The 27234-nt window shown below is 37.4% G+C and overlaps 1 protein-coding gene and 1 long non-coding RNA gene across 2 annotated transcripts; both read right to left on the bottom strand.

The window, feature by feature from the left end:
* Positions 1-696: 696 nt before the first annotated feature.
* On the bottom strand, positions 697-2574 carry LOC130070586 (uncharacterized). The gene is made up of 2 exons (XR_008803895.1): positions 2319-2574; positions 697-1808 (listed from the first exon to the last, which is right to left on the bottom strand). It is a non-coding gene; the product is annotated as an uncharacterized LOC130070586 (long non-coding RNA).
* A 1062-nt stretch (positions 2575-3636) lies between these two features.
* Positions 3637-26001, bottom strand: ism2a (isthmin 2a). Its single transcript, XM_056235006.1, has 6 exons — positions 25309-26001; positions 17868-18107; positions 13381-13666; positions 7525-7662; positions 5399-5467; positions 3637-4369 (listed from the first exon to the last, which is right to left on the bottom strand). The coding sequence occupies exons 1-6, from the start codon at positions 25435-25437 to the stop codon at positions 3852-3854; spliced, it is 1380 nt and encodes a 459-aa protein (XP_056090981.1). The 5' UTR covers positions 25438-26001; the 3' UTR covers positions 3637-3851.
* Positions 26002-27234: the final 1233 nt, after the last annotated feature.

Here is a 27234-nt window from a genome sequence, read left to right on the forward strand (position 1 = left end):
ATTACTCCAGTATTCAGTGTCACATGATCCTTCAGAAATCTTTCTAATATCCTGATTTGATGCTCAGGAAACGTTTATTATTACATTGACGTGTATTATCAATATTGAAAACAGTTGTGTGCAATTTTTTTTTTTAAGATTCTTTGATGAAAATAAAATTCAAAAGAACAGCATTTATCTGAAATATAAAGCTTTTGTAACATTATACACCGTTCAAAAGTTTGGGGTCAGTAAGTATTAATTATAATTTTTTTGTGTGGAAAGAAATCAATACTTTTATCCAGCAAGGATGCATTAAATTGAACAAAAGTGACAGTAAAGACATTTATAATGTTACAAAAGACTTTATTTAACTGTTTTAACTTTCTATTCATCAAAGTGAACACAACTGTTTTCAACTTATAAGAATAATGTTTCTTGAGCAGCAAATCAGCATGTTTGTGACACTGAAGACTGGAGTGATGATGTTGAAAATTCAGCTTTGCCATCACAGGAATAAATGACATTTTAAAATATATTCAAATAAAGATATTTCACATTACAGTTTTTTTTTTAATCAAATAAATGCAGCCTTAAAATACTTTACAAAAAATGTTTTTCTCAATTTCAACAAATTAAATCTCTTCAATGAAACTCCACATAATTATTTACTGGACACTGTAATTAAAACACACATGACATTATCAAAGTTACTAGTTACATTTATTATGTCTGGCCAAAGAGTGTTTAATACAACGAAAGATGACTTTAGAAACATTATTGAAGTAGAACGGTGTGTGGTATGGCGCTTTCCTTTTCACAGACCAGAAATCCAAAATAACTCAGATTTATATAGTGCATAGAATTATTTGATTATCCACTTCATAGCAATGCGTTACAAAAATCAAAAGCAATAAATACTGTACAAGGATAAATCTGAAGTTAAAAATGACATGCCAAAATTTTACATTAAATACAATATTCTTAAAAAATGCAGCATTTGTTATTCATCCTTTTACAATAACATAATTTGTTTTAAATCAGTAAATTATACAAGTTTAATTCAATATACGATTATATACACATTTAGTACATATTTTCCATTATCCATATTTAAATAAAGTGCCTTTCTTTTTGAAGCTCTGAAAGGTGAACTCTTACTATCAAATGTACCTAGAAAATAGTGTATTGTACGTAAACTTCAATAGACAGTATTGCTAATTAGAAAAAGGCACAAAGTTTCCCTTTCCAATCAAAATACCCTCATTCATCAGTTTATTTACTGAAAATATTGTGACACAAAACCAAAGTCAAATCTCGGGCATGTAGACATTGCGATTTACTTGAATTACTGTCAGAACCATTGAAAATACGTACCTGTAGCGACATTTCTGCAAAATGATATTGCGTTGCTTCTTGCACCTTTCATTACACTTCCATGAACGTGAATATGGCAATGTTAAGTCATTATTAATCAATAATCTGCCCCCGTAATCATAATTTGAGTTAAAAGGAATGAAGGTTGTTGGTGTATTACGGCCTCTAGTGTTCATTTCAGCTGGAAACTACAGTGAATTGTATGCATAGCTACGTTTTTTTTACTTTTGCTAAAATGTCATTATACCAAATACCACAAATACCAAAAAAATCTATGTCTGTAATATTTAAAGTAAATATACCACCACAAAGAGCAGGATATTTGAATGCTTCCAAAGTTCTTACAGCTGGACTGAATGATGTTTTCATGGTTGCCATTTACTGTTATCTCCATGAAAATATCTTTACGGTTTTGCTCAGGTCTGACAGGGATCATAAGTGATGCTAATGTGCTTGGCTTAGGCCCCATCCACACTACTGCGTTTTAGTTTAGAAACGGAGAATTAAAACGAATACGATCTCCGTCCACACCAGCGTTTTAGCTGCGTATTAGAATTGATCTCCGTCCACATTAAAACGACTGAAAACGCGGATCACGTGACCATTCACCAACACTGGGCATGCGCGTGCCGGTGTAAACAACTTCATTGATAAAATTATCCCACCATGCTCCAAACCCCAAACCGACACTCCATGTACGGTCAACGCCGCCGCTGTCAATCATAGAGCCGAGCGTGAGCCTCTACTACGTCATTGTTTCTAAAGTCCTCCGTTTTGACCCGTCTACACTAAAACGCCCTCCGGAGATTCAAAACGAAAAACGGATCGGCAGCGTTTCTAAACTTCTCCTTTTTGGGTCTCCGTTTTTGCCGTTTTAGTGTGGACGGGAGGTGCAAACGTAGCAAAAGGTCTCCGTTTTTAAAAGAAAACGCAGTAGTGTGGACGGGGCCTTAGTCCTACACTTGGATATCTTTTTCTGCAGAGTTTAGTGTTAGCTGCAACCTATCTGTATTTTTCAAGCGAATGCAAATACCATGATTATCTTTTTCAGAAGATAATCTTTTTCAGTTTAGAAGTTTAGAGTTATAACTAAACTTTACAGGAATGTAGATCTTGAGATGAACCAAGTATGAACCGTGTGCAAGCTTCTGGACGAGTGCACTGATAATTGGAGTTTTAAATCACAAAAATATTGCTTGATCCAATTCACAACGAAAACGGCAAAAAAGTATAAAGCAGATTTGATAGAACTATACTGTGCTTAAAATCACAAGGTGGGTGTGTTCATTGCTACATGGAACAGTCATCTGTCAGTGGGAATTTAGGAATCAAATCACCAGCATTCCATGTCAACATCTCACAAGGAGATCATGATAACACTTGTGCTGAAAAGGGCGGCTTAGGTCCTTCAAACTACATCCCTTGTAAGCCTCCAGGCTTTAATTGGGACTCAAGGATGAACAGAGACACTGAAAGAGCCATTGTATTTAAAGATATGTTCGTTTACAAAAAGTGTCACCTTCACCTCACCTTTAGAGGAAGACTTCAATCCATCAACTGAGCTCTGACAGCCCCCTACACTGGTGTCAGGCGGCTGTCTCATATTGCATTCAGTACAAAGCTGAGTTGTGTTGAAAGGCAAAAAAGAAAACAGAATGGGATCCAATTATACTTCAGATTTTAAAAAACAAGCCTCCCATTGCTGAGGGACGTCTTCTCAAAGGCAAGTTCAAAAAATGGTTTCCTAACGTTTCTCAGACTCCCCAATTCCGTTCTGCGACAGTTATGTGCTAAATGATCCTGCATAAATATCTGTTCAATGACACAAGGTCTGTGCATATTTGGAGTAACAATATACAAGCTCTAAAGAGTTGAATTGGTTTGCGAATGGTGTGGCTTGTGTTTGATTTGTTTGGACTGATCTTGCACGGGTTGAAGCAAGGCCAGGAGTGAGCTTCAGGCCTAAACACAACAAAATCGGCATTCTGTTGCATTTTTGAATATCTCGAAATTCTAGCAGCTTTACTGGAATTCCTTAAATGGTGGATCAGAGTCTTTGAGGACATTGAAGGAAAACAAACATGCATCCAATGAAAATACAGTGAACTTGTTCCAGAGAATGCCATTGAAGAACTGTCGCTGAACTTTGTTTGGAGTGCGTACGTAACGTCAAAGAAGAAAGAACACAGAAAATTGCATCGTGGTCTTCCAATCTGGGCTTTGGACCAACATGTTCAACCAGTGTTGTTGCAGTGTTGCAGTACACAACAGTTTGTGAACGTATCTAAGCTTTAGTCTCCAGACGAATCTCTCTCTACAGTTCCATTTAGTATCAGCTAAATAGTTTGACCAATGAGAGTCAATATCTGTAAAACTGTCGCCCAATTAGAAAGTAGGAGGCTTTTATTGCCTTCAAGACTGGTGGAGTGCCAATACTGTACCATGGAATCAAGTGAACGCTGGTCGATTCGATTTGAAATCCAGTTTTCCCTGGATCAGTACTCCCTGGCCTCTTCCAGTTCATTCATGTAGACGTCTTCCTGCGGGTTCTCGACACACTGTAGACCGTTATTGGGAGGCCGAACCGAATGAAAGCGGCTCCAGTCTCCTTTACACAGGATCCACGGGAGCACGTCCACTTTGTAATGAAGTTCCGGGGAGAACTCTGTGCTGATGAGGTTGGGTGCTCCGGCCCCTTTGCCTCGAGTGATGAGCTTCATGTGATCGTCGTAGCAGCAGTGCTGTGCAGCCAATGTGGTGCTGTCGAAAGAGAGCATCGAGCGAACGCAGAACCTCGCAGAGGGCTTGTAGATGTCCAGCCTCTCTTTGGGGCCGCTGGCATCTCGCCAGCGATAGGTCTTTTGCAACTTCCTATCGAAGATGTTGACAGCACTGTAGACCACCTCGGATGGGTAGATGCAAGGGCAGTTAGGCAATTCGGTCAGGACCTGGTGTAGGTATTTCTGGAGGAAGTCGTTCTTGCAATTAAGCCACTTCTCACAGCTGTCAACATCTATGGGGTAATAAGGTCAATTTAATAAGGGTGGCATATACCCCCCGGTATAAATATTAAAAAATCATTTCAAGATCTTTTTTTTTTTTTTTCAAGATACATCTTATTATATTGGTAATTACATTATATTAAATAAATTAGTAAAAATATCTCAAGTTCCTTAAACTACAAACATTTATTTAAGATATTAAGTCTTATATCAAGTCTCATTTACAATGCCAAACAAATTATGGCCATTTTGAGATTCATGGCCTAACACGTAATGGGGGTTGTCTCTGTTTGCTGCCAAAATGTAAAGATACTGTCCATAAAATATGTGCTGCAGGCAGCGGTCATGCTGAAACAAAGTTGTTATTAACATTTATGTTCCTTTGTGAAGAGATTAAAAAAACACTTTATTCTGTTATGTTTTTAAACTACTTTCATTATTATTACGGTTAAATGAAAAGAGCTATTACGTTCAATGTTCAATGCCAAAAATGAGAGACCAACAAAAAACTCCAAAGCAAACAGTGGGGGTTTTGGAAGAGGACTCTTTACTTTGTGGTCTCAGTAACACTCTCTGTGGAGCATTTGTGAAAAATGTGAACATCAGATCTTTTACAGTCTAACAGGACTCCCTACAGAGTTCCTCCCGCTGAAGTCTCAAAGGAGCAGTTTCTACAATGATGCTAATGAAACGGGTTTTGAACTAGACATTAAGTTAAATTAAAGCTAAGACAAATCAATAATCGTTGATTAAACTAATAAAAGAGCACACTAGAAGCTTGAAAGGCAATTTGCTGAAACTTCCATTAAGAGATTCAATAGTGCCGTATAATGTTGCCTATATCTTAAAAATAAGTTGTGTAAATGGCAAAACATTTGATAAAAAATGAATACTGTAATGGAAATGTGGGCATGTACCATGTAATATACCACATTGAATAAATATGGTAATCATTCTGTACCATGGCACAAAACGCTACTACCAGAATACTGAATTGTTGAATGCCCACACCATATTGTACACAAACAAAAATTACCAACCTGTGTCAAAAAGCTCTGTGCTGTTTGCCACTTCGTGAGGAGTCAGTTCTGTCACAGGAACTATGTCATCTATAGATGTAAGAGAGATAGAAGATATTTAAAATCAACATGCAATTTGAAACAAAACACACAATACGACCTCAACAATCGTGTTGAAAATACAACAACTGATTTACACTTAAAACTTAATTTGAAGAACTGGTTAAGTTACATTTTTAAGTTTCAAAAGTTGGAATTTGAATCAAATTAACATAACACCGGGGGTGATTTTTTTATAACTCATCCATTTAAATTATATTAAGCCTTAAAGTTCTGCATGATTAAGGGCGTGGCCACTTGAGTGACAGGTGGATTGCCGCTGCTGTCACTACTAGCCGTTTGTTTGCTGTCTGTTAGCCGTCACGTCACCTCAGCTAATCCCGCCTCTTTACCCATTTTCGGTTATCCAGGAGTGACGCGCTGCCAAGATGGCGATGGCTGGCTCCGCCCACTTTGGGCTTCAAAAATGCTCTTCAGAAACCTACGGGTGAGGTTATGCTAAGGTTATCCCCTGCTGTCGAAACTACACTGATTGGCTGCAAAAAAAAGCATATTTATCCTTTGATTTCCGGTGTATTCCAGCACAATTTTTCACAAGCAACCCATACATTAGCCTACTACGGAGCCCCAAAAGTGGTGGAAAAAATTTGGGATGGGAGAAATATTTATTTTTCAAATCTTTTGTGTTTCCCCGAGAAACTTTGCGTTCTCTCCCAAAGATATTTGCGTTCATACGCAAAACTTTTGCGTTGGCTGGCTCGCAAATATATTTGCGTTCCCACGCAAAACCTGCTGTGAGCTCGGACAGACACCTCCTGTTTAATGTCCCCCTGGCAGTGTTTCAGAGCTCCGTACGTTAATGGAGCATTTCATAGTGTTTAAACTTGGACTCAAATGTAAAGAAATGCGGTCAGTGCTTAACCCAAGGAGCTATCACAGATTCGAACTTCCCGGATCAATAACTCGTGAGCTAAACGTTGTTAAAACACAAATTACACTTATTTACAATCACAGTAACGAGCTACAACCCACATTTCCCTCAAACTGAGCTTTATTATATAAATTGATCTCTATAAAGCAGGCGGCTGAGAGACATGTCCGAAGGGACCATCTACAAAGTGCAATATAACCCCAAAAAAGGTGACTACAAAAATAGTCATTAACTTCAATGTTACACACTGTAGTGTCACCCAATTCAGTTTACACATCAATGGTCTCCCACTGGTCATACTACACTGCTTTTGCACATTTTATATTATGAAAAATATTCAATAACTTCACTAAATACAGTCACATAACACACCAAATGCAGTTTATCAAACTAAGTATTGTAGTATAACTAGCAGGAGAGCAGTGATGTGTGAACTGAATTTGGTGACAGTGTCACAGTGAAGCTATTGAATATGTTTAATAATATAAAATGTGCAAAAGGGTTTCGGGTTTTGGACTTTACAGACGGTCCCTTATTCAGACTTGTCTCTCAATCGCCTGGTTAGAGACAAATTGTTTTTTTTTATCAATCAATTTATTTTTGGAATGCTAACTTTCTCTTATTATCTAATAGCTGTTGTTTTTCAGCAGCTCAAAATGTTAAAATAAAGTTCTATGGTGTTAATGTAGATTCAGCACTGTAGAGCCTCACTTAGTGTATTTGAGTTTGTAAGCGAACTCATTTTGTGTAATGCGCATTTGTGCACGGCAGGTTTGTGGACCGCCCTGTATCAGGGGCTTTTAAAATGAAAGCCCTCATTGAGCTGTCATACTGAAGCCAAGTAAATGCCTGCTGCTCTCAAAGAGCAGTTTCATAGTGTATACAGTACACACACAGAAGGCCAGACTGCTCCCTTTCTAACACGAGTCTGGTGCCCCTGGTGTTTGTTCGACTTTCGCATGCCTGACAGAGATGAATGAGGCATTAGTGGAGTTTTCCATCACTATCAGCATAATAAGGAGCCGGGTGGAATTAAGATCAAGACGTTTTAGGGAAGAGTATCGATAAACAGTGTGCTAACTGCTAAATTTATGCAGTGAAGTGCATTGTGGGGTTGAAAAGGCCTACGTATAAGTGACAGTATTGACAGTCTCACCAGGACAACGCTCTAAGTCACATGTCCGTGACTCTGTGGCAGTGCAGGCGTAGCCACATGAACGAATCCTCTTCTGATTCCCGTGTCCACAGGTGACACTGCATGGTGACCAGTCGCTCCATTCTTCCTCCTCATATTCTGTAGATAAAAAAATAAATGATGACCTTTTTAATAATGTTATGCAATGCAGGTCAGACCACAAATGAGTTGGAGTAACAGTAAAGGATTTTTTTTTTTTTTTACTTGTGGAAGTGAAATCTTAAAAATACTTTAGCTCAGTCCTTGTATTAAGATTACACCTTCAACTTCACTATATAAGTACCTGTTTGCGTTTGAAATGTCCGACATACTGGGATTGACAAAGAAAAAAAATCCCAAAACAGACAAGATGTTAAGTGCATCACTCTGTTGTGCATAAGGAAGCTAATGATGCGCAACTAAATTAATATTGCGTATTTCTCTGTAAAATATAATCTCTCTAATGAACAAAATGTGGCCCTCCTGGCAGGCCAGGCATGCTTTTTTTTGGTAATAAATATGTCAGAGGCAAAGTCAGCTTACAGCTGTGAGAACTGAGCCAATGCAAACACTTCAGCAGGAAGGCAAGGCCTAATAGCTTAGACGCTTTCCAACAATGCTCTCTTTCCACCACCATGCTAAAGAGATTAAAGTTTCAGAGCACTCATGGCGGTAGTGATGGAGAGAGAGAGAAGATTGAAAGAGAAATAAGTGCACTGTTTCCTCGCTAATGCATTTTGGCTGCGTTGTTGCTTGTTACCAGGTGTTTTTGCCAATTGAAGGCCCACATTCTGATGATGAAGATGTCCACTTGTACTGTCACGGCAAAAAAACAAAACACTGATGACAGATGGACTTTATTGCAAATCGTTCGAAAAACTGTCCGAGAATTATAATTAAAAAAAAAAGCTTCACTATAAAAAAACAAAAAAAACATAGTTCTTGAATAATTTAATTTAACTGGTATTAATTTTGTGTTTTCCCATAAAGAAATCCAAACATCCTAAATTTAATTCAAATGAAGATCATTTGCTGTTTTAGAAAAAACTGAGTAAGATAATAAGATACATTTTTTTTCTCGGTTTAAGCATAAACTTTATAAAATTTTATTTGATTTATGAATAATATAAGAAATATAAACTTTCCAATGGGGTAAGAGCAATTTCAACAAAATATTAAGCAGCAGATTAGTAATAATAAGAAATATTTTTGAGCATCAAAGCATCATATTAGAATGATTTCTGAAGGACCATGTCATGTGACACTGAAGACTGGAGTAATGATGCTGAAAACTCAGCTTTGCCATCACAGGAATAAATTACATTTTAATATATATTAAAATAGAAAACCGTTATTTAAATTATAATAATATTTCACTATATTAGTGTCAGAGTTATGTTCCAAATTTCTTTGTGTATTTACTTTGCCTTTGCTTCTGGGTTGTACGTCAGAACGTAGGTTCACTATTAGCCAGCATCACACGCATCACACACATGACCAGCGTCGGCCAATAGTGAGCCTACAACCCAGAAGCTCCATAGAAGCCTATATGGAGGAGTGATCCAGCTTTAGATTTAATCAAAAATATCTTAATTTGTGTTCCGAAGATGAACGAAAGTCTCACGGGGTTGGAACAACATGAGGGTGAGTAATTACTGACAGAATTTTCATTTTTGGGTGAACTAACCCTTTAAGTTCACCTGGTGGTCATCTATCTCATTAGTTCAAGTATAAATACTCTCTGTTTTGTTGCATTCATTGTCCTGTCTCGTCTATGTAACGTGGATGTGTTTTCCCCTGAGCTTCTCCAGTGTTCTCCTATGGATTATGATAGTAAAGACTGTTTCCTTTTGAGCCATTCGTCTTCGTGTACTATTTACTACAGCCACTCATGACAATTAGTGTTTTTACTGTATATTTGCTCAAAATGCAGCCTTGGTGAGCATACGAGACTTCGTTCAAATACATTTTTAAAAATCTTACCATTTCAAACTTTTAAAAGGTAAAGTGTATATTCAGAAATTACCATACATGACAACAACTAAAAAAAGTAGATTGCCTCACTTGCCTAAGACTGTGTCCAAGCCAGGCATAATAAAACAACAATTGTTAAAAGCAAACTTTTCTATGTAAATCTGAGTTTCTATTCTAATAAGCTGTGACTGCAATAAAAGTATCAGGACATTTTTGTTGGTTGCTTAATTTTTATTTAAGCAGAGTTGACATCCGTAGCCCCCTCCGGTGTAAAATCCGATTGGTCTGAAACCTAGCAGTCCATCATATATGGTTTGTTATTGTGTTGTGTCACACAATGACACTGCTTTGCAGTGACAAAGAGACCAGATATCATTAATTTCCAATGACAGCTGGCCAATTCTAGCAACACAAGAGTTTGAGACCGCGCACATTGAATAGACATACATTTGCTATCAGAGAACTTTGTTTCAACTAAAATACCAAAGGCATTTTAATAAGTTACTATAGTAAAAGCGTGTACTTGACCGTAAATAATTTTCATAAGGGCAGTGGAGAGGAAAAAACGACCTACAGCTATAACATTCGACCGAGCTATTGCCGAACATGGCCTGCCTGTAATTCTGTGGCTCACCATAATTGCAGAAAAGCGCTTCATTACTGTACGCCTCTAGCGTAGACCACATCATTAATAATGTGGCTCATTTTCCCTTCTCGGTTTCCCATTCAAGCTTGTTTGTACACAACACACTCCTACTCTAAGTACACTCATTAGGTCTATTTTAGATCCACTGGGGCAACAGAGAGATGCCGTTTCGGTTTCGTACCCACATCCTCAGAGGCTCTACTGCTGACATGACCGCAGCAAGCATGCTGCAATTGCTTCTTTTTTGGCTGGGTGTTGGATTTGACCACACACCACCAATGCACTTTCCCTCTAATGATGCTGAAAGAACATGGTGCAACACAACCTTAGTGGAGGATCACCCTGAAAGTCAATGACAGATGGAGTTGAAAAATGCCCAAGTGAAATAAAGATGGTAAAAGGATATATGTTGATTGTGGAGGAGTCGGACACTGCAGCAAGTTGTAGTTTAATAATCCAAATAAGATCTTATACCCCGGTTTCACAGACAAGGCTTAAACTAGTCCCAGACTAAAATGCATGTTTGGGCTGTTTTAACTGAAAGCAACTTGCAGTGACAAATCTTAAAATATGTCAGTGCCATTGTTTTGTCTCAAGATGCACACCAGTAATGTTTTTTTTAAAAAAATAAAATACTTAGGCATGTTTATAAAATATACTTCAATGTCCTAATTGAACTAAGGCCTAATTCTGGCTTAATCTAAGCCCTGTCTGTGAAACCAGGCCTATGTGATTGAAGATTTTCTGTTAAAACTTTGTTTTCCCTGATAATATATTTAATATACACTTAATAAGGGGTAATTAAGAGTTTATTGAGGCAAAAGTCGTAGTTTATGGTTAGATAATAGTGAGAATTGGACCCCAATCTAAAGTGTGACCTTCTATTTTTAATGTATTTCAAAATGTAATTTATTCCTGTTATGGTAAAGCATCATTTTCAGCATCATTACTCCAGTCTTCAGTGTCACATGATCCTAGATAAATCATTCCAATATGCTAATTTGCTGCTCAAATCTTATTATTATCAATTTTGAAAACCGTTGTGCTACTTCAAGGGGTGGTTCAGATTTTTGGACATCGGGCCTCATTTCCAAGTTAGTTAGCCTGGGTGTTATTTATCAGTGGAGACAGTTTTCAAAAAATTTCATCCAGTCGTTCCAGTTGCATAGTTCGTCGGTGCTAGGCTAGCGCGAGTCAACGGTAACTGCTAGCCTGCCATTAAAAACAGTTTTACCTAATCCACAGTACACCAAAAGCAAATAAATTATAACGCCAGACTATCGATGTAATTGTCTGTTAAGAGAATAATGTTAAAAATCAAACTACTCTTGCATCTCAATGATCGCAATACATTTACAGGAACTAGTTTCACAGCAGCGGCGGAATTTTACTTTGCTCCGGTTAGTAGTACTGCGCCGAAAAGTAAACACAGAACCGAAGCGCACTACAGTCGGAACTACCTCTCTCTACCTCTCTCTCTCTCACTACCTCTCTCGGTTGCCTAGGTAACTACATATCACTCCGCCGCTGCTGTAGACTGCGCTAATAAATACAGGGAACAAAGTATAACTATGCAATGCAATGAAAGGGTAGTTTGATTTCTAACATTATTCTCTCAACAGACATTTACATCGATAGTCTGGCGTTAGAATTTATTTGCTTTTGGTGTACTGTGGAGTGGGTAAAACAGTTACCGTTGACTCGCGCTAGCCTAGCACCGGCGAACTATGCAACCGGAACGACTGGATGAAATTTTTTGAAAACTGTCTCCACTGATAAATAACATTAAGGCTAACTTGGAAATGAGGCCCGATGTCCAAAATTCTGAACCACCCCTTTAATATAAAGTAATATATTAGTGTAAACCATGGTACTTTTTTTAGGATTCTCAATGAAAAGATGGTTCAAAAGAACAGCATTTACTTGAAATAGAAATCTTTCGTAACATTTTAAATGTCTTTACAATAAAATCTCACTGACCCCAAACTTTTGAATGTTAGTATATCTCGTGAGTTTGCAGCTAAGTACTACCTGTTTGGAAATATTTTTTTCAATCATTAATGCTGCCACCTAAAGGCACTAAAAATATGCACAAAAAAAAAAAGCTTTGAGTATAATATTATACTTCCCAGCAGTTGAAATTGTTTGCCAATTTTTAAAACGTCTCACACATAAAAGCACAGTGACTGAATGCTTTAACAATACTCAGGCAATGAATATAACTTTGGTGTGAAAAAAAGGAAACTTTCATTCCAAGGCCTGAGAACTGCCACAAATTCTTGGGAGAACTCAAAGGGCTAGACCGTGTGAAACGCAGCGACCCACCAGTCGTGGGATGAAAACACAGCAGACGCTTTCTTTGTCAGCGTAAGCATGCTGGCCCTTCTTACAATCGGCTGTCTAATTGAACACAAATATTGGTTGTTTAGCCAGTGAAGAGGCCCTATGCGTCGGGACCCAGGTTTCAAACAGCTACATTTTCCCAGCACTGGTGTCAGCTTCAAAGACGAAACACAAAGCTGATGCTCAAGCCCACTGTCACTAACGTGAACCAGACGTAGCGTTGAGTTTCCTCCTGCAATCCCTTATTCAATACTTTCACTGTGTAATTTGTTCTTCACCGCGAAAAGGTTCAGAGCACTTGATGATAGGTTGTGTTCAGCTTTTTAAGGATATAAATCGCATTAAAATGGTATTTCATCACTACGGTTTGCCCCGTATGTAAACATTTTGAGGTAATGATCTGCCTAACCGCCAAAGAAGCAGTTGAGTGGCCAGATAACATGCGTACCACAACTAATATTGTGATAATGTATTAGAACACAAAGCACTGGGTCGCCTTTCACTGTTTACCACTGATAGGCATCGAGAGAAAGTCTCTAGAAGTGGCGACAGGAATGACATGTTTATGTAGCAGTTCTTGAGTACAACCCTCAAAGCATAAATCATAATGTCAAGACTTAAAGAGGAGGCTGGGGCCCGCATTACTGAGGAAATCAGCTCGGCATACGTTCCAAGAAGCCCCAGCATAAGCGCTGATACTTCCGATAGCAAGGCTGAAGAAAAACAAAAACTAAAAAACTCATGGTTTCTGATTACACAGTTGGAAAAACATGAAAAGACATTTATTCAGGTCAATTATTAAGATTTTCTTCATTTTTGCACAGCAACAGGGATGTGCGTCCAAACTCTCTCTGGCAACAACCTCCTGTGCTTACCGTAATTGTCCATGGAGTCCCAGCCCTTCCATCGTCTGTTCCAGTCTGTACCCACACCACTCAAAAGGGAATCTTCTCCCTCGTAGCTGAGGTCCCCCTCGTTTTCCTCCAGACTGCCTTGCCCGGGACCTTCTTGACTGGAGTCATGGTATTCCCAGAACAGTGGCCAGAAGAGCTTTTTATGGCCCAGCCACTCTTCCGAGCTCAAAGACCAGTCATTCCTGCTCTCCTTGGCCAGATCCATCTCAATCTCCATCTGTGGGTTGTCCACAACCTCAATGGTAACCTATTGGAGAGATAAAAGTTATATGTTGATCTGCAAAAAATGGATATGAGAAAGTCGTTGCTCTACAAAACCCAGCTTACGGGGGTCAAGCTGATTTTTGGAAGCAGGTCCAGCTCAACCAGGTCCAGTGTCAGATCAACAAATAACCTTCCATAAGCTCTACGTCTTCCTTTATATCCTGTTTTTTTGTTTTTTCTCCAGGTGAACTATTGTCATAGTGAGACACATTTAAGTTAGCAAGTTAGTTCAATTAAATATGCAATACTGCCCGGCCCAAAAAAGTCGCTGTTTGGTTTTAAATAGGAAAAATGCTTATAGTTATATGTTTGGCAACAGTTCTTCTAACCCTAATTGATGGAGTGTGTAGCTTTTAATTTCTTAAACAAGCATGTAGATCCCACATCCCAAAGACTTTATATATTCAACATATATATATATATATATATATATTCTATTCCAAATAAATTATGCTCTTTAATTTTTTTCGAGTATCCTTTAATGAATAATTGTTTACCTGAATGACAGGATATTTGGTTTAATGGCACAGACATCTGAAGGTAACTCTATCGCCCCCTTGAGTACTTTTAAGTATGTTCAAAATATTTCAAAGTTTTCCCTTTTCTCCTGTTTGTTTATTTTGAAGGATGTTTTGAGGTGACAGATTTGTTCTCTGCATGCTTGGGCTCGTAGTGCCCGAGCCAGGCAGACCAGGAAACGATAGCAAGTGTTCCAGCAGGCCGAGACAAAGGACTGGTTGTTTATTTCCCCTACAGCGTAACAATCTGATGGCTGCAGCAGCTGTTTATAAAGGCACGGAGCAGTTTAGAGCGGGTGATTACGCTACTGTAACTGCCCTGTTTACAACAGTCGGCCTCCACCTCCTCCTTGAACTAATCATGACTGTATTCTACTCTCATACTTCCAAAAAACACAACACATCGTTTTTAAGGACAAAAAGATCCAAGGTTTAGATCATTGGAGGTCCATTAAACTGGAAATTTAAGTTCAATGGCAACAAAGATAACCGAATTTTTTATTTATTTCAATGAAAAGATTAAACTGTATTTTAGTTCGATAATGTTTTTTATTAAATATTTTGGTAACACTTTACAATAAGGTTCCATTAGTTAACATTAGTTAATGCATTAGTTAACATGAACTAACCATGAACAACTCTGTTCAGCATTAGTTAATATTTGTTAACGTTAACTCACACATATTCTAATGCATCAATTCACGTTAAGAGCACAATTAGTTAACATTAGTTAATGCATTAGTTAACATGAACTAACCATAAACAACAACTCTGTTCAGCATTAGTTAATATTTGTTAACGTTAACTCACACATGTACTAAAACATCAATTCACATTAATAGCCCGGTTAGTTAACATTAGTTAATGCATTAGTTAACATGAACTAACCATGAACAATGCCTGTAAATAGCTTTACTGTTTTGTAAGGTTAACTTACTGTACATATTTACATTAGTTTACGTAGCAGTTGACACACACATTTCTAACTCACCATGTTACCCTAAATGTACCTTATCAACACTCTTTCATATTTATAAGGCATTGATTTGTTGGTATTAAACATAATGCTACAGCGGAAAACAAATGTTAGTAACACATCAGTTAATGTTGAATAGTGTACAGTTTACAATAAGGTTCATAAATTCCATTAATAAAATCTTTATTAATGGAAAGTCATGTCAATAAAGAGTCTACAAATGTTAGTAACACATCAGTTAATGTTGAATAGTGTACACTTTCCAATAAGGTTTATAAATTCCATTAATAAATGCTTTATTAATGGTAATTGATGTTAATAAAGAGTCTACAAATGTTAGTAACACATCAGTTAATGTTGAAATAGTGTACACTTTTCACTCAATCCATTAATAAATACTTATTTGAATGCAAGTAATGATAGTAAAGTGCGTATAAACATGAACAACATATTTTTCCGCTGTAGAATTATGTTTACCAACAAATCAATGCCTTGTAAAAGAGTGTTGATAAGGTACACAACAGTATTTTTACATTTAGGGTAACATGGTGAGATAGAAATGTTCATACGTAAATTAATGTAAATACAGTAAAGCTATTTACAGGCATTGTTCATGGTTACCGGTAGTTCATGTTAACTAATGCATTAACTAATGTTAACTAACCGTGCTGTTAATGTGAATTGATGCATTAGTACATGTGTGAGTTAACATTAACAAATATTAATAACTAATGCTGAACAGAGTTGTTGTTCATGGTTAGTCCATGTTAATTAGTGCATTAACTAATGTTAACTTAATTGTGCTGTTAACATACATTGATGCATTAGTATATGTGTGAGTTAACATTAACAAATATTAACTAATGCTGAACATATATGTTGTTCATGGTTAGTTCGTGTTAACTAATGCATTAACTAATGTAACTAATGGAACCTTATTGTAAAGTGTTACCAATATTTTGTATTTTTTAGGGGATTTTATGGTACTAAATTATATTATGCTGTATTTATAATCCATTTATTAACTTTTGGAGAACTTAAACTGTGGTAAATCTTGAATCCTTTGGAGCACAGACTTAAGTTTGATCTCTTTTCAAAGATGACTCTTGGCAGATTATTGCAGATTATTAAGTGAAAATAGTTTTAAAAAGTGAACTTAAAAATGTTACAATTTTATGTTTATTGTTATGAAAAATGCACAAAAATACTACTTTAAATTTTTATATGAAATATATAATTTCAAAAACATGTTTTACTCTAAAACTGCAAGAAAATTAAAGCCCTAAACCTAATCAAGTTGTGTTCCAAAATTGAGGTTGATATCTCAAAAAAGTTAGCTTTCAGTAAGATTTTGTTTGGCCGCAGTCCCAAAAGTTTTCACTGCGGTCATTTTTGACCGCGAGAAACACAAGTGTGATTATTTTTTTCCAGGACCATTTAACCTTTTCGAATCATGCCCATGACTTTTTTTGTGTGTTCACATAGCAAGTGCCGAAACCTTTACCAAGTTCCGTACCATTCCGATGAAGTAAAAAAAATAAAATAAAAATAATAATGAAATTTTTTTTTCTGTCAAAAGTGACCGAAGAGCAAAAGGAATCTCCACTGCATTACTTTATCAAGTTCTTATCAAATTTGTTACCACTATGAATGGGGAGTCATTGAGAAATTTGTTTTAAAAAAGATGATAACATGAGAAAACGTAAGAAAGTGTTCAGTACTTTGGAGACCATTGCATACTGACATATTAAAAGCAAAATATTCACATACATTTACATTGGCTGCCGCCATATTAAAGACACATAAAAACAAAATAGCTTTTTCTAAAAAAAGTAGAGAAGATGGACCCGTCCCACTTGGAAGACTCTGGAATTTTCCCTATTATAAAAGTCAATTTGCTTACCAGGGATCTCCTGTGTATTTTTTCCCTGAAGTCTTACTTCGTTTCCTCTCAAGTCCACTTACACACATAAACTTCATAACAGTCCTAAAAATATAAAAATCCCTTCTTTACCGGTGTTGTAAAAGCATTTAAAGATTGGGATCTGCTCTTGGAGAGAGCATTAAAAGTGGCTGTTAAAATAATACTATGGCCTTTCACCTTTTGGATTTTCTTTTTGGTACACTGTGCAGAAGTTTGAGCGGAATAGCTGAAATGAGCTACACCGGTATAAAGGTCTCGCTTGGGGTAATTTAAGAGGCCTCTCCGGTTTAGGAGCAGCTGTGACATGACCAGCAACAGCGCAGAAACCTGAAGTCCCTACTGCAATCACAGCAGCAATAACAGTGAAACAATGAGTGCATAGGTTAATTACATACACCACAAACTGTTGCCAAGTAAAATCAATCCATTACCCAACTCATTATACAATGATTTAGTTCACCCTAAGGAAAGAAATGACAAGGTTTTGGGAACGGTGAGATGTTAAACATATCTGGAATAACAAACTACCGCCATAATATTAACAACTGTCTTTAAAAGAACTAATGCCAAAATTATAGACATACAACAAAAGAAACCCAAGACCCCCAACACACGAAATGACTGATTCAGTTCATTTACCTCATTTTCTTGTGGTCCAACAGTCTGTAAACACTGTATTTTTTCTTTAAAAGCATGTATACACAGGAAGAAACTTGACTCTGAGGCAATCAAAATGACAATAAGGTGTGATTGGGCTTGTTCTTACTTGAATGTTGGGGTTTTGGGAGCCCAGGTTTGCGTTGGCAAGGTCGGGAAAGTTCTTCAGGTCTAAAATGAAGGGTTCATCTTCCTGTGGAGCAGATTTGGGAAGGACTCCCTCTGAGCGAATCTGCGACCATCTCCTCTTATGACGTCGAGGCAAAGGCGGCGCACTCCTAAGTTGGTTACGCCGCTGAATGTCCTGTAGCGACTGTCTGACATCTTTGGAGCCGCTGTGACCTCTGACCTGGGAAGAGCACACATAGTATCCTATTAAAATAACATCTGGTGATCGGACAAGCTTTATTTAGATGAACAGCACATAATTTCTTTATGTATAAAGCCCCCAGAAAGGCCCAAAGATAAATGCTTCTTAGAAATTTCGTCATGCACGTAAAGATGGTTAGAGGATCTGTTTTAGTTCAACACCATATCAAATCTATACAGCTGTGACCTTATAGCCCATATGAAAAAGATGTCTGAGTTTCAAATAAAGCCATCTGGAGTGAAATGTCTAACACATGACAGCATATCAGGTGGATTTTGGAACAAGAATAGTAGAAATCATGGAAATAATTTAAGACCCTTCTTCTGCTTTAATGATCCAGGACAAGCCTGTTTCCCAGACCTTTGGAAGACTCCTTCCGTCACTTTTAGGGTTTTCGTATACAAGAGCACTCTTCGAGTTCTTTGATTTCCATGCTGCATATCTGTCAATCAATGCTCCATTGGGTTACCATTAGTAACATAACAAAACAGACAGCAAAGAAACATCAACAAGGAAGAGGAATTGCACGCTTGCTCATTCTTTCTCACAAGTCTGAGACAGTCATGGCTCACTCCCTTGACAGCTGTTTGACATTACGGGTAATGCTGCGCTCAGTGGATGGAAAGGGACTGTGAATTCCTGTATGAAGAATCAGGAGTCAGGACAGTGCATGCAGGTAAATGATTACACATTAAGGGATATGTATCTCTTTCATCTGGTTTACTTTAATATGGAGACATAAAGTCTGTGGCGGTAAAAAAAAATCTTCCCAGTTGTCCTCAAACCATGAGAGTCCTCCAATGCACTTTGCTGCTTGTTACTAATCATATCAACCTAAAGTCTCAAGCCCTCAAGAATGAGGCAAATATTAAGCCATAAAGTGCTTAAACTCTTATTTTATTGATTAAAGATGATAATGCATTTAAATATTACATTAATATAATTATCTAAATATCTATAATGATTTTTCACTGTTTCTTCAAGCTGTATAAGTTCCTGTAATGTCCTAATTATTATTCATAAAGCAAATAGGAAATCATAAATCAACTAATTATTATTCATAAATTAGGCATGAAATCAAAATTGACCTCTACTTAATGTGTGTCATATACTGTATATATATATATATATATATATATATATATATATATATATATATATATATATATATATGAATTATCTGTGATTTCTATGTTGCTTAATTGATTTATATGTTGACGAAAATGTTTTGGACCAGTGAACAGAATTGATTGAACAGAATATAGAACTCTTGGTCATGGATCATTAAAAGTAAGATACAAAATTATTGCTAATATTATTTTTTCCCACCCACACATCCTGCATACACTGAGTTGTGCAGAATACGATCAGGGACATTTAAGTGTTATAAGTAAATGGGGTCAATGTTCATGTTGTCTTTAACTGAATGCATTCTCCAACATGCAATAAGCACCAGATGAAACTCAGTTTAGACTTTACATTTTGGGTCATGCTGCGCTTCAAAGACTTTTTGTGGAGGCCCGGCCTGTCTATAAGCAACCACAGACTTCAAAAAGAACAGCAACATACACAAGCATAACTCAGAAAGAGACACATATGTCCTCATCATGACCACATCATACTGCAAGCCTTCTCTTTCAAATCTCCATCTCAAATCCTCACAGATTCAGAAGATCACCTTAGTGTGTTATCCCTGCTCTTCCTCATCTACAGACTTGGTTTGATGGCCCCAATGTTCCCTTCTGATGCAGTAGAGGAGAGAGGTGGGGAGTTGGGGTCTGTCTGATCAAAGCCTCTCTCTACTGATCATGCGTGGCCTGCCTTGTCTCACTTCACTGCCTGTGTCTCTCCCACACGCAAAACAGATGTCCTCTGCCCCAGACCATAAACTCCACCCTGGCGCTCTACTGAAGTTCATCATCACAGGAGGTGGGGAGGAAAGGAAGCTCTTTTAATTTTTTTTACACCATTTTTGACATACAAGCGACAAATCTAAATTCAGCATTTTATTGAGATTTGTTCTGCACAGATTACGTTAGATAAATTGGATTACTGACCGTCAAGGCTTGATAAAGTGGTCAGAATGCTTCAATAATAAAATAAAATGTGTGACAATACTTTAAAATCTAGTCGAGAAAGCTTTGTATGCATTTACGTGTGAGTGGATCCTCTTCCTGTTTGAAACAACTAACACACACAGCGTGAGTCGTGATGTCGGATGCAAACAAATGGCTCCCACTACCGACTGATTCTTTTTAATGAGTTTCTTTTCAAAATTCACTTCACGAACTATAGCTTCCTCCCAGTTCACGAACTTTGGCATGATTCTATGCCATTTTGAGGTATAAGTAGTGTGAATTTGAAAATTCAAAAAGGCAACATGCTCTTCAAATACCCAGATGATGGACTTTTTTAAGCAAAAAGTTTCATGCACTCAACTGTTGCAGCTTCAGACTCCAATGCTGGAAGACAAATTCATGTACGAAACGGTTAAGATAGTGCATAGTGTATTCAGTAGGGGTGTAGCGCTACATGTATTTGTACTGAACATTTCGGTGCATAAAGTCAGACGACGAAGTCGCAGGCGATCCACACTCCAATCCAGAAGGGGACGCGCGCAGTAATGTAATGCTGTTTGCTAACCAACACAACAGGAAAAAGAGCAGAAAAAGAAGAGACGATCTATGCACCAACCCAAAACAAGGGATGCGTCCCAATTTGCGTACTTATGCTCTATTCTATTACATTTCAAGTATAAAAAGTGCGAGTAGTGTATTTACACTGAAAAAGTGCCATTTAAAATGATTTTGCATGTGACTGGCTGATATTCATAATGATATATCATATACTGACTAACTGCAGGGGTGTCGGACATGTGACCCAAAACTCAAATCTTTTTGGTTGGCACGTTTGCATCAATGAACGACAAAAAAACAGTTAGTATATATGTTCATCTGCATGAATATTCCATAGCCAGGAATCTATTGTTTCCTTTAAAATCTCGTTTGTGCAGAATATTCATGTCTGACGTAAAGGGCATTTAAAAGACAGCAATGCGGCTCACTAGGATTTTAGCAGAGCAAATGTGTCAGCTAAATGAACCTCTAGGAAGTGCAAAGTTGGAGTGCAGTTGGGAACTACTGTCCATTTGTTACAGTTGTGTGAAAACCAATGGGATGTTACCATCCACAAAGTTTTCTCTGCCTTTCTGTAGTGAGTCCAATGAAGGATCTCAAGTGTTTCCTCACTTTGTGGGCCTTCCAGAGATCTTTCATACCTTTCCCTTCAATCATTCTATAATCAAACCTCTGAGAAAAAGTCACGCCAAGATAAGCTCCTCACTCAGCGTTGCCGTTTGTATTAGTCTCTTTCTTCACATGAGTGAAACTGCTTACCCACCAGCTGAGACAAAAGGGATGGCTAGGATTTCACATGAGTGCTACAGGTTAATACGAGAAAAGGAACTTTAAAGAATACTTTCCTCAGCTCACAACAACTGACTTGAACAGAAGTCCCTGAAGGCAGAATTCCTGACTCTTCACAAAGTGGGCCAACAGAAACAGAGGAGGCAAGACAGCAAGGCCACTCACGAGCAGAGTGACATGGTAAGGATGGAATCCTACCCAGATCCTGGCAGAGACCATCCTTGTCCTCATGCCTTTATGTTGTTCTTTCGCTATATTTTTTTCTTCCAGCATACCGCCATGTTACAATCTGATTCTCTTGGCATGCCTCGACAGCATCAGTGTACCATGTGTTATCTCCTCTCACAAACAGTTATTGTGTTTTATAGGACGTGCCATCTGGACGGGCGCTGAGACCTAAAAGAATAAACCAATATGCCCCTGCCAAAACAAATACCACACACACATGGTCTCGGGCTGCTTTGAGCTAAATATGCTGGAGCCGAGGTGCCACTACAACAAGGGCAGGGCATCAGGGTACCGAAGCTGGAGAGGCAACAGAGTCCCAAAGCACATGAAACATTTGGAGTCTGATTTCCCCAACACCCTCACAAAGCATTACCTCTCACCGCCTAGAAAGAGAGCAAATGGGACGCATTAGTGACGGAAAACTGAGCGACTTGTTCAGAATTCAATAAAATGGATGGATTTGATTATTCTCTTCCAAAAAAAGAAGTAAAAGCACGTTTTCTCTTTCAGTCAAGGATTAATCACATTGTCAGAAGTCTTTATTCCTTGCCGTCATGCAGTTAAAACTATGGAAGCTCATTTCTGCCTCAGTGTGAAAAAATAAAAAGGTAACTGTGGCACTAATTCATTTCTCATTAATTCTTTATTTAAATTGCCAATTTATATCTCAAAATTGCAACTTTACATCTCATATTGCATCTTTTTTTATCATAATTGCGACTTCATATCTTCCATTTGTGAGTTAATTTCCTGTAATCGCAACTTTTTCGCAGTTTAGACTGCATGTCTTACAATTTCAACTTTATGCTTTATACGATTGTGGTATTATTTCTTGTTGCTTTATTTCTCAAATTTACCTGGATGGTTTTTTACAATGACGGAAATAGGATTCCATACAAACCCCCTTTTGTGTGTAGCAAGTGAAACTCAAGGATATAATGCCCTGATGGATATATCCCACACAGATCCATGTCTGGCTTCTCTCAAATGCCTTGTGTCAAAAACTGTTCATTAATGTCATCTATCCTTCAGAAATCGCATTCCATGTGGAGAATTCCTGTTGACACTCGATTACCAGCTTGTACCAAATGTACCAGCGGTACTGTACACATTGATATCAACTCTATTAATGTTATAAATTGGAAAAAAAAGAAGTGAATTGGATACATATCTGCTCTTTTATGAGCTTCAGATGTTTATAATCAGATCTCAGTGCTGCACAACATGTTTTGTAGGGCCAAGATCTAAAAAATAGTTGTACTCAGCAACATGCAGGCACGTTATTAAATCTATTTCTACATTCAAGCTGATGTGTGTGTTCTGGTGGTTTTTGTGAAATATTATCTGGTGTTTCTTCATTAAATTCTGAATATAGCTTTCACAGCATCTATACCAGGGCATTCGCTATATACTTTCAAACAGATTATGGTTTACAGTTTCAGCTTAACCTCAATTAGAGCACTGGACATTTGAGAGGTTTCCGCGCCCGAGTCATCCAGCACAATGCTAAGAAACGGCAACATGAACTTCAGAGCGGGGCTCAAGAATTTGGCGCCATTTGTGGAATTGGTGTCTGCTTGGGTCGAGGAGAGGAACAGCCCTGTGATTATTGGGCTTATCAATTATAGCACCAAGGCCACTGAACTCCTATCCGACCCTATGCAATTTTATAAGAGCGTGGCATATTGGATTCCAGCTGGCTGTTTTGATTAGTAAGTGTCCATTTTTGTGTAAAGCAAAGACTTCCTGTTGCGCAGGGGAAACAATGGCCCTCCCATGTCTGCCTGAACCCCGGTGGCTACTTTAATAAAAACATCTTTCCCAGTTGGCTTAAAAGGTGGGGGAGACGTGATGTTTTCAGACAGTGCACAAAGACAGTCTTGTATCACCCGAGTATCGCCGCATACTGTTCTGCTTTCTGTCAGATCTTCTCACCCTTGAGCAAGATGTGTTCTTAACCCCCCGCTCAGGTTGTGCGTAGTGAGTCGAGTATCTGCTATATTGATCGATTCACATGCACATGTAAGAGGGGCCTTAGTTTTACATCTAGGATAGTGGACTTATGTTCAAAATTCTTTTCATAGGGGAAATGACTATTAAAAGGCAGCCTGGGGTGGGTTTGCATTTCCTCTCTGCGTTAACACTCCATAAAGCTGATCCATGAAAAAAAGTCACAGCATAACCCAGGAGTCAGTGTGACCTCACTTTGCTGCTGAAGGAGAAATTAATGAATTAAATACACAAAACAACCTATGAACTGTGGTTTATCATTTAACAGATGCATAAAATTAACCACCCCGCCATTCCAGACATTAAGCACACATTAACTATGGAAACTGTATTTTCAGTGTGGTTTGACCTCTAATAAACTTTATTCTGGTTATTTCTGGATATATGATATGATATGATATGATATGATGTAATAAAAAGATTCATACCTATTTGACACCTTATGCTCTATGAAAACTCCTTTAAATTCATTGAGTTTTGAAGCATAGTAGAAGAGAGCGGGAAGAGATCAAATCACAGTTCTGGCCTACTAATATTGCAATTCATAAATATATCCTTTTAAAAAAACAACTTGACAATTTTTCATGACCATACATTTATGACAGACACCCTCGTCTTGAGTTCTTTCAGTTAAAATGTATAGAAACACATATGTTTAATTGGATGGTATAGTTACTGGACTATAGCCCATGTGACATTTTACCCTGTTTGACATCTAGGTCTTCCTTATTGGTTGAAATACCTAATCAGGTGACAAAAGATTTCACAGGCTGACAGGCAGTTATTGTGATTTGATTTGATTTGATTTGCAGAACATCTATGACCAAGATGGCCATAATCTGGAACATTAAGGTCTGGTTCCACAGACAGGGTTTAGATTAAGCCAGGATTATGCCTTAGTTCAATTAGGACATTTAAGTATAGCTTTTATAAACATGCCTTAAAAACATTACTGGTGTGCATCTTGAGACAGTGACAAAACAGTGGCACTGACATATTTAAAGATATCTCAGTGCAAGTTGCTTTCAGTTTAACCAGCTCAAACATGGGACTAGATTTAAGCCTTGTCTGTGAAACCGGGGGTAATAATTATTCCTTAGAGATCTAAAACCATCATATGTTGAAAAAGATTCAAATGTCATTCAAGTTAATTTGATCTTCTGTAACTTCAGTATAGCTTCTTTTAAAATGTACAATAAGTGCTAATGGGATCAAAAACCATCCATGAAGCAACTTTGATCCTGGATCTAAACTGAAATTAATAGACTATATATATATATATATATATATAGCCTATATATATTTAAATATATATATATATATATAGTTATATGTAGTTGTATATTATTATTATTTAGGATTTTCTGACTAATTAATTTGTAAGTTGTGATATGAGATAAAGCAATTAATTTTAAAATGAATCAACTCTGCTATTACTGTAAAATGATATGTTAAAAAAAATCTTAAAAACTTGACTAATAACAATTTTTTTTAAGTGTCAGTCATTGAAACCATACCTCTATAGATGTACCACTCTTGCTCTTGATGTGATTTGCTTTGCGTCCTTTTGCAGGGAACCCCTTCGCCAAGAGAAGACAAAGTGTCAAAAAAATGGCCCACCGTAGAGCTTGGCTTCGAATCAGCATGACTTCGTAAAAATAATAATAAAGAGCTTTTACAATGTTTTGCAATTATGCACCACTTTTGATATGTTGCTACGAACTGCACTCAATCCTCTTCAGTTCCAAGGTGCATTTGTGTCTCTTTCCATCCCTCATATAAAACCAATCCATTTAAAACGTCAGAAAGACATTAAACATGCTCAGCAGATTCTCAGTGAGCAACAGAACAGCCTTCAAGAGTCATGTCCGCGTGTCCCTCAGATCCTCTGACTCTGAGAGGTTCGTGGTTTCCAAACGCATTTCAGCAGTTCCCAAACTTCAACATTCCTCTCGGAGTTCTTCGGATTATCTTCCATGTGTAGTGAGTTCGCCTCTATCCAGTGTATATGTATGAAGAACAGTCTGATTCTGCAGTGGATAGCTCCTCAATCACGCGTCACGCGGAGCGCACTGAACAACTGAAGCTCCAAGGCGCGAAGAACATCAATCCTCGCTACCCGTGAATGCAGGTCTATGATGCTCTGTGGTGCACACAGACGTCTACACCTCATGCAGGTACTGTGGTAAAGGACCTTCAGTAATTCACTGGCTGGATGAGACATTCATCTACCTCCGCTTGTGTGACGTCTCTGGAGGAGGGGTTCATATAACCCCACAGTGACTGACTGAATGAATGAATGAATGAAGCCGCGTGGGGTATAAAATCCTCAAGAGACCCAGAGAAGAAAAATGTTTTGGCGTAGCCTATCTGAGACATCATGTTTGGTTCATATTATAATTCAAAAGTTTGTGGTCAGTATAAGATAAAAAAAACAAAAACTTTTTAACATTCTTTTTTGACTATAAATGACATCCAAATTGCAACTACATGTCAACTAACTCTCATTAGAGTATTGGTAGATGGTCTGCTTAATTTCTGCTAATTCTTTATTGTGATGGTTCTCCAACATACATTCTACTGACTAAGTAACGGTAACGCTTCCTTTTACAGTACAGTACTTACGTGTACTTACAGTGTACTTACCTAGAAAGTACTGGCTAATATAAGGTAAGTACATGGGTTAGAGGTAGGTTCAGGGTTAGTATCTAGTTATTACCCAGTAATTGTAATTACTGTATAAGTACATAGTATGTACATGGGTAACAGGACTGTAAAAGGAAGCGTTACCGTAGTAACTTTGCAACTACATCAACTTATTGTAACCCTATAGTAATACTCTAACACTAATGAGAGTTAAGTAGACATGTAGGTGCAGCGTACTTAGTCAACAGAATGTGTTAAAGGGACCAAAATGTGTTAAAGGTAAAGGGTCTCAAAATAAAGTGAAACCAAAATCAAATCAAATCAAAGTAAAAAAAAAAAAAAGGAATTTGCTGCCTTAAATTAAGTACAGTTAACTTGAATGTTTAAGCTATTTCAACTAAAATGACATTAAACTGACTTTAAAAATTGAGTTGAATCTTCAAAAAGTGGAAAATTGCTTAACTTATTTTTGACGAGTTAAAGCAACGTAAAAGCAAACGTTGTAATAACTTATTGATCATAAGATTTGTTTTACAGTTAGGGTGCATTAAATTGATCAAAATTGAGAGTAAACAGTTTTATTCAGCAAGAGTACACGAAACTGATCAAAAACGACAGTGAAGTAACGTTACAAAAGATTTCAGTTTTAAATAAATGCGGTTCTTTTGAACTTTCAACTCATGAAAAATATATCAGTTACCACACAAATATTATGCAGGACAACTGTTTTCAACACTGATAATAACAAGAAATGTTTCTTGAGCACCAAATCTGTAGCCTACATTAGAATAATTTCT

This window comes from Rhinichthys klamathensis, unplaced genomic scaffold (genome assembly GCF_029890125.1).
Source record: "Rhinichthys klamathensis goyatoka isolate OS25496 unplaced genomic scaffold, OSU_Roscu_1.1 h1tg000412l_1, whole genome shotgun sequence".
Lineage (NCBI taxonomy): Eukaryota > Metazoa > Chordata > Actinopteri > Cypriniformes > Leuciscidae > Rhinichthys > Rhinichthys klamathensis.